This window comes from Watersipora subatra, chromosome 1 (assembly GCF_963576615.1).
Source record: "Watersipora subatra chromosome 1, tzWatSuba1.1, whole genome shotgun sequence".
In the NCBI taxonomy this organism is placed as follows: domain Eukaryota; kingdom Metazoa; phylum Bryozoa; class Gymnolaemata; order Cheilostomatida; family Watersiporidae; genus Watersipora; species Watersipora subatra.
The window spans coordinates 49,357,189-49,365,931 of NC_088708.1; the positions used below are offsets into that span (position 1 = coordinate 49,357,189).

The following is an 8,743-nucleotide window of genomic DNA, read 5'->3' on the forward strand; positions in this document are numbered from 1 at the left end:
ATAAAACCTGATACTTGTCGTATAAATCATCATAACTTTTAAACCACATGGTCTACAAAAAAATATTTTGGTACCAAATTAATCATCATAAAATTTTACATTAGCTGATGCCGTAAAAAAATACCACAAATGCGTTGCAAAATGAGAACGAACACCTTTTCGGCCTTTTTGAAAAGATGGTGAGCACGCCCGAGTCGGACAATTCATCAATATTATTCCAGTTTACGGCATTATTACTGATAAAATGTGAATAATAACTTTCAGCAGGACTATAAATTGTTCAATAACAATCACCCAAAGTCCACAGATCTAAAATTTGTAAAAATTCGTAACTGTAATGCGTCTAGCACGACTGGCCATTGCTAACAATAGGTTACGATAAAAAATATATGATTTTGCAAAGCGAACCTACATTCACGATGGGTTGTCAACATATTTTTATTGGCTCAAGGCATGCAGTTATTTGTTCCTTTATAAATCCTGTTACAGCAGGTATTTGAGTAGTGTAGTAGTTTGATTGCTGGCCTGTAGATCAGACCACCCGAGTTCAATTTCCAGAAAGGTTAATCTTATTCCTAACACTTTTCTCTAATGCTATGGATGGACACTGCTCTTAATATGGTATAGATCAGTGCTGCCCAACCTTTTCCGAACATGGGCCGAATTTAAAAAAAAATGACGCCAGTGGGCCGGACTCACATTTCTAGTCTTACATTCTTTAATAGAACTATTTGAAATGGTTTGGAAAAGTATTCAGAACTGTAAATATTGATTGTATTTTTTATTTATAGAAATTACCCTTTATACAATTATAATTCATAACTCAATTTAAACATAGGGGGTCCTACATATGATACTACATGTATTTCTATTACTTTTATTGCTATCAAAAGATTATAGTCTCCAGATATTACATGAATACGAAATGATCATTAGAAATTTTGATTTAGTGCCTTAAATTCTATAAAATAAATTCAACAATTTATCAAGATTAAAAAAAACATTGTTCAAATGGCTTTGTATTTCAATAATAAAACAATTTCATTTTAGATGTAAACCGGTAATGAACGAAAATATCAGTGAGAAACTTGAAATTGTTTCGAGTCATCAAGAAGCTTTTCGATGTCTGCCGGAATATTTGTTAAGGCCAGTCGGAGTTCATCTTCGAGGTGAGCGTCACTCAAAGAATTTCTTTTGTTCGATTTTATTAATTGCATGCGACTGAAGAGATATTCACACATCCATGTCGAACCGAACAAAACGAGAAAGCGTTTTGCGTAGCATGTAAGATTTGGAAATTGAGTGTGAGGCAGACCGTATTTGTAGAAGTCCATCAGATTCCTATTTAAAAATTGACTCTTGACATCAAAATCACTTTGTAATTCATTCAATTCCATTTGAAGCTCAACGGGGGCATCAGCAGGATCCACGTCAAAAGGCATTGAAAAAAATTTCAGCTGGTCTTCACAAGCACGGAAATCCTTAAATCTCCTGGCAAATTCTTCCTGCATCCGTTTTAACTCACTCACAAAGAATTCCCGGTTCATGGTTGAAATGTGCGACTGTTTCTGAAGGCAAGGAAAGTGGGCATAATTGCTGTCAGCAATTTGAGCAATCCACAAATCCAGTTTCTTTTGGAAAGCTGTCACCTCCCCAAACAAATTATGGATGAGTTTTTCTTTTCCTTGTAACCGCACATTCAACTCATTCAGTTTGTCTGTAATGTCCACCAGAAAAGAAAAATCATTCATCCATTTGTCGTCATCAAAATTGATGCATAAATTTCCTTTTGCTTCAAGAAATGCTGCCACATGTTCTCGAATATCGTAAAAGCGTTTCAAAGTACGTCCACGGCTGAGCCACCTGATCTCGGTAAAGTAAGGAATGCCAGAAAATTCGGCGTTTATCTCATCGAGAAAATTTCGAAACTGTCGATGATTCAATGCACGACTCCTAATGAAGTTGACAGCTTTCACGACATTATCCATGACGTGATCAAACTTAAAGATTTTGGAGCAAAGTGATTCCTGATGTATAATGCAATGGTACCACAATATTTGGTCTTTACTCACATTCAGGGATTCCAGTTTTCTTTGGATGAAACCACGCAAGCCTTGCTCCTTGCCGATCATGGCCGGTGCACCATCGGTAGCAATTCCCACCAGACGATCATAAGTCAGTCCCGCCTTTTCGAGTGCAGTGTCGATTTCTTTGAAAACAGCAGCACCCGTGCAATTTCCTTTCATGGGGCATAGAGCAAGTAATTCTTCAGTGATATTAAAAGTTGAATCAACACCTCTCACGAAAATCGCCAGTTGTGGTGTATCAGTAATGTCAGTAGATTCGTCGATGGCAATGCTGTAAGTTTCGAAGTTTTTACAAAGTTCGTTCAACTGCATTTTCGTATTTTTGGCCAGTTCTTCAATCCTTCGGGTTATTGTATTACGCGACAAGCTAACACATTTTATAGCTTTCTCTTTCTCTGGGCACAGAATTTCAATCGCCGAGGTGATACATTCTTTGACAAAATCTCCTTCCGAAAAAGGTTTCATGTTGCGTGCAATCTTTTCAGCAATGACGAAACTCACTTTGGCGTACTTTTTCGATTCATCATCTACTTTCCGAAAAATGTTCTGTTGTGAGACTAAATTCTTTTGAAGTAAAAGTGCTTTCTCCTTGCGTTGATCTCCTTCATAACGATTATGGGTCGAAGCGTGCTTTAATGTGTAATGCCGTTTCACATTTTCAGCTTTTAGAACTGCGACTGTTTCACCACAGATCAGACAAAGACATTTTGCATTTGATTCCACAAAGAAATACAAATTTGTCCATGCTTCGTTAAACCTGCGATTCTCCTTGTCTACTTTTCTGATTTTTCTAGCCGACGCCATGGATGAACAAAATTTGAAATTTATTGTGAAAAAGAAACTACTGTAATTTGCTCATCGGTATAAGAAGGCTTCCTTATCAAAGGTTGTGCTGGAGTATATTTGAAATTGAATCACCTCAAAAGCCAGTTTTATTGATGCGGAAAGTCAATAAGGCGTGCGCGCCTCGGTGGAAAATACCATAGATATTTCAATAAGCGGTAAAAAGTTCAGCGTTTTCTATTGAAATATCTATGGTAATTTCCCAGCAGTCCTTCTTCAACCAGCTGAGGTGAGCGCCCTGAGGCTTTTGATTCGACGATCGAATCAATCAATCGTACACGCTGTGATACTTCACTTTTTATCAATTTTTCAATGTCAGCAAAGACACTAATTTTTGACCTAACGCTACTGAATTCTTCAAACTGAAAACTATTGATTAGTAGCCAATCATCTTCGAAGAAAAATAACAGTTGTAAGCTTCTGCGTTAATAACAGGAATAAGTTAAAGACTGACGCACGGGCCGGATTCTAAGGCTTCATGGGCCGGATCCGGCCCGCGGGCCGGACGTTGGGCAGCACTGGTATAGATGATGTGTTTCATTGAACACAAAAGTTGCGCCTCAGTAGTTAGACAAAGAATATTTCAACACTATATCCTTCACCATAGCATTTCATCCTTCACCATAGCATTTCATCCTTCACTAAATCTTTCAGCCTGCTGACAAGCTTGGTGCTTTTAACAATTACAAATAGTTGGATAAAATTGTATGACATAAAACTTAGTCACTGGTATAGCTGAGGAGCTTTGGAATAGTTGCTCTTAAGCCGTAACAGTTACTTTGCGCTACTCGTTGTAGGAAGACAAATATTAAAGATGAGCTTTCATAAAATTTAATAAATTTTATTAGAAAGTATTTGTATTTTTTATCATTTGCGGTTGTTTTTGATATTTGAGATAATCTGACTACCAGGTTGTTTTAAAATCGACAAAACTTGAGCTCCGTCAAAACACTTGAAAAATAAAAAAAATATGTGAAATGATGTCACTAGTTGTTATCATTGCTGTAGTTGATATCAGCTATTGCTTTCAAGTTGCAGTGTCACACGTCTCTATTATTCGGTCTCTTTGCAGCTATAGAAGTCATAATCGCACTTTTACTTGATCTGATGATGTTAACCGCGATTAGGTTTTGTAAAGTTTATTCTTTAAACATCCTGGCCGTCAGATCACCTCAAGCATCAAAAACCATCGAAAATGATAGAAATGTACCGATACTTTTCGATAAAATATACCAATAGTTTATGCAAGTTCACCTTTAAACAGATAAGCAACATCTTCCTGGTGTTATATATACACCATTCTGCATATCTCACAGAACTGTAAGCCTTACAATTGACCTTTGATCCTCTATATTGACCTTATATCCTATGTACACCTTTGACGCTTACTTATTGATAGAAATCCATTGAACTTCATCAATCCCTAGAAGTTCCTTGTTTGCGCTTTTCACAGCATCGCTCGTTTATTAGAACGATGAGATTATTTCTAAACGCTGGCTCCCACCATATCACGTTATGTCGATGTTAGTCACGTAATACATCACTGATCAACTGTAATCACAATGTTCACACTATCATAAACCCATATGCATTAACATCAGTGAATAGTTTGCGGTATAGCATTCTCATTATACGATGCAGTCGGGAAAATGATGACATACTATTCCCGCAGCAATTGTCAGGAAAAAAATCTAGATGGAGCAATCCACGATGGCCAGTCATCATCATTCCTGAAATTATGCACATTACATAGGCTGTCGGGGAGGCACTGCGAATTATCGGGAAAGTTTGACAGCTTCAAACATACTCGACATATCCGCATTCCTTCGTCGATGACATCGGTTAACAGTGCACGTAGTCGATGGACAATGCCGACATGGAAAGACTGGTAGCGGTGCTCATGTAAATGTGGTACTTGTTGGTATATCCCTGCTGTGCTGCCGCCGGAGGTAGAACTTATGGCACAACAGCGAGCTCATTCAAAAATGCTTAGCGTATTGTTTGTTGGCGAGCATGGCTCATCTCACGGTAGTTGTTTTTAAAGAAGCCATTTGTAATGTGTAATGGTTACTATGACACTAGTATCATAGCTGAGAACATCTTGAGTGGTAACAGGCTGTAATCTGGTCACTGAGGTGTAGAGTCTAGGTTTGGCGTGGGTCACAGGCCAAGACATCCTTCCTTTAGGATTGTATGTTTTACCCAAAAAAAAGACATTCCTGTGAAAACACTCCCCAAATTGTATAATATTCTAGTAAGCTTAGTCACAGCAACTGCTTTTCTGAATATTCATAGGTAAAACTATTTGGTGCGCAAATACAACAAAATGACACAAATTCACACACACACTTGGTTCTATGAGTCATGTTTCTATTTCAGCCATATTGATGAGTGTGTCAGCAGGGTGTTTCACAGTGATACGAGGTGGTTTCCTATCTTACTATATAACTCTCGGGCTCATATTTCTTAGCGGTAAGCTGTCACTTATGTAATTGCTTTGACTGTATAAAAATATCCTTAATGATTTCTTAAATCGCTGCCTTGAGCTAAGAATGATCATTGTCACTTGGTTAGCTGAGGAGACATATTGGGGCGAGACACTCAAGCCTGGTTCACATATCAGCTGGGAGTCTCCATTGGGAATCTCGTGCAACAAAACACGCTGCGCTAGACTTTACGGCATATGTTCATATAAAACTGTGTCACTCATCTTCGCACAAAAATGGCCGGTCACCATGTTGTTTTGAAAGTGATTACCTTCAACTGTAAAGTGCATTTTGGGAAGGTTTTGCCTGCGGGTCCTTGCAAAAGTTGAACAGCGCTAAACACTTACGTTGATGACCACCGCAAACTGATGGTACTCGATTCATAGGTTGCTATTTCACCACCGATAGCCCTGTGATTCCGCTACCGGTGCTTACGGCATATACAGTATGAGAAGCAGGCTTAAGCTGTAATGTGAGAAAGTTTTAGGTGCCTGTTAAGCTAGCCCATAGATTAGTGGGCTACTCAGTGTCAGAAAAAGTGTATAGTGTACTGTTGCTCTCTAGTATATTCAACAACTTTGTTGACAACCACCTGCCGATGTTACTCGCAATCAGGATTGAAATGAATAAAATAAATGGTCAAAATACCGGTGATAGGTTATTACGGTAAAAAACAAGCTATGGGGTATTATAATAGATCCATTTAACCTAACATTTGCAATCGGACTAGCTCTGTCTTCTACACAGCTTACTGAAATTTTAAAAGTGACTACAGCCTTGCAAGGTTTTCATAAATTTAATGCTCAACTAAGGATTTGTTAGATGGTACAGCTCTGAAAATGCCTTGTAAATGGTAATTCTCAGCATTCCCTAGCATAGTAAGAAGAACGTGGTTCCTCCTAACAACTGATTTATAGCAAGTATGATTAAGTCAAGTAGGTTTTTGAAGTAATTTTTGCTGCTTCTTAGCATTTTGTTAGCATACATAATGTATATGTCTATTTTGTAATTCGACTAGTATCTCATAACAGCTAGACAAAGCAGTCTAACAAAATTATTTCGGTCAGTGAAATAGTTCATCTTTGCACATTACAAACTCATCCCGATCCTAAAGGTTATTAAAGTTGTACTCGATATAAGAATTGTAGTCGATAACCAGACAGATGAACAGCTTATATCTACAAATGAAAGGCACACTTCCTGCTTGTGAACATCATGCAGTCACGATGCGCATAGCAAAACTGCATCACATTGTGGGAAATACCATAGCATTCTAATGCAGGCTAGAGTTTGAGGAGGTTGCAGAGTTCAGCATAATATTACGTGGGGGTCCTCCCATGTTTTGTGACGATTCTGACGACCCGACGACAGGGATATTTAAAAAGTGACAGACGAGACGACCATTTACCAATGTAGGTGACGAGGATTGCGTAAATAGGATTACTAAAGGTACGGCTGCACGTAACGAATTTTTCGTTGGTTCGGAGTTCTGGCCGAAATCACGAAAAACGCAGAATTAATCGGTCAAAATTCACAGAATTATTTGAGCTGTGCATGCCCACCGAGTTCGTCGACGAAACGCTTTTAACAGATTAAACAAATTATTAGCGAGCACGATTCTAGCAGCTTTAGCAATTAGTATAGTCCAAGACATGTACCGTGACACACAATAAAAATACGGAAGCATTTCAACATAGAACACACGATGTAACTGTCTAAGTCGCGCTATTATTAGTTAGCAAACACGACTTTAGCAAATTTTAAGATATACGTAGTTCGAAAACATAATGCGACACACAAGAAAATTATTACAGAAAGTTATCATAGTAAATACGATGCAACTGACTTGTTTGCGCTAGATATGTCGACATTCTCTACCACAAAACTTTTGCTGCTAAAAAGGAAATATAATTAAAAAATAAACAAATTGTAGCTATAGTGTCCAAACAATAAATACATTCAATAACGCAATTTAAGCAATTGCATCGTGGGTACTATGTTGATTTGCACTTATACTTTTATTGTGTGTCATTATACGTCTCTTGGACTATACTAATAGCAAAAGCTGCTGAGATCGTGCTCGTTAGCACGATTCTAGCAGCGCAGAATAATTCTGTGTGTTTCAATCATTTCGTGATTTTGGTTACAACCAACGGAAATTTTGTTACGTGTTGCCGTACCGTTACTAACTTATTATTTGTTCATAAATCACCACGGTCAACCGAAACTTCACTAGTTTTGGTTTGAAGCATCTGGCCCAGCATTTATAAACTGCCAAATAATTAAAGCAATGAAATGCCACGACATTGACAGCAAATCCGTTTCCAAGTCTGTGACTGACAGTGATTATTAAAGGCAATCTCGGTCTATTTTCCGTACAAGAAATATAGCTCTAAAAACCTAAGACGGCTGTCACTCTTCGCGGAGTAATCAGCAACGCTCCCAAACATCACTAATATGTTTGTGAAGGTCGCTGGTTGAGCCATGCTTTTGGTTAGCAGAAGTTCAAACCTAGCGAGTTTCAGATTTTTAACGCAACCAAGTGCCACCAGTATAGATATTTGTATTAAAATAACGAATGTGAAGAAAGAGGTTGTTTTGGTTACCAATTTGAAAAAGGTGGCAGTGATTTTAAAAGTGATGACAGTGATTTTAAAAGTGACGACAGTGATTTTAAAAGTGACTATTCTGACGACAGCTTTGTGTGGTAGGACCCCCATTACGTAGCCATAGATAGTTCTTAGATTGAAAATTTTGAAATGACGTCTTTTTTTCTCAAAGTTGTTGTTTCTCAAGCATCTAGAAATATGGAATAAAACCTATCTTTTCACAGGTGTTGGATACGGAACATACCTGTCAGTTGATTTTGCCCTGTTGTTGGATATATTACCTAATGAGAACGACAAAGGTAAAGATATTGCTGTTTGGAATCAGGTATGCTATTAATCTAACAAACTCACATATTTCAATGCTGACTCAATTAGACCCAAATGGAAACACTTTTTATCCTAAGATGTAAAACAAAAATTCCTGATCTTTGTAGCAGCAAACAATGTAGTGTTATAAAAGGAGCTTACACAAAACTGGTTTATTTTAGGCACTCATCCTCCCCCAGGTGCTCGCCACCCCAACTGGCGGCTTCATTTTGGATTTATTTGAGCAAGTCAACTGCGCTGTGGGACTTGGATATATCATATTATTTGCACTGACAGCTTTGTACTTTTTTGTTAGTGGAGTATTTGTAATAATGATTGATGTGCCATGAATATACATAACGCTAAACTTTGCATAAAGGTTTGATTTCCAGAATAAGTACAACCGATATGT

General features: G+C 37.8%; 2 protein-coding genes across 2 annotated transcripts in view; one reads left to right on the forward strand and one right to left on the reverse strand.

Annotated features, from left to right (window-relative positions):
• LOC137388477 (uncharacterized) overlaps nt 1-8,681 on the forward strand; it is a 59,959-nt gene extending 51,278 nt beyond the window's left edge. Inside the window, exons 15-17 of the mRNA XM_068074966.1 lie at nt 5,310-5,402; nt 8,250-8,350; nt 8,514-8,681. Of these exons, the coding sequence (XP_067931067.1) occupies nt 5,310-5,402; nt 8,250-8,350; nt 8,514-8,681 (362 nt within the window). The remainder of the gene's footprint in view (nt 1-5,309; nt 5,403-8,249; nt 8,351-8,513) is intronic.
• Nucleotides 1,077-3,364, reverse strand: LOC137385342 (general transcription factor II-I repeat domain-containing protein 2-like). Its single transcript, XM_068071790.1, has one exon. The coding sequence runs from the start codon at nt 2,889-2,891 to the stop codon at nt 1,077-1,079; it is 1,815 nt and encodes a 604-aa protein (XP_067927891.1). The 5' UTR covers nt 2,892-3,364.
• Nucleotides 8,682-8,743: the final 62 nt, after the last annotated feature.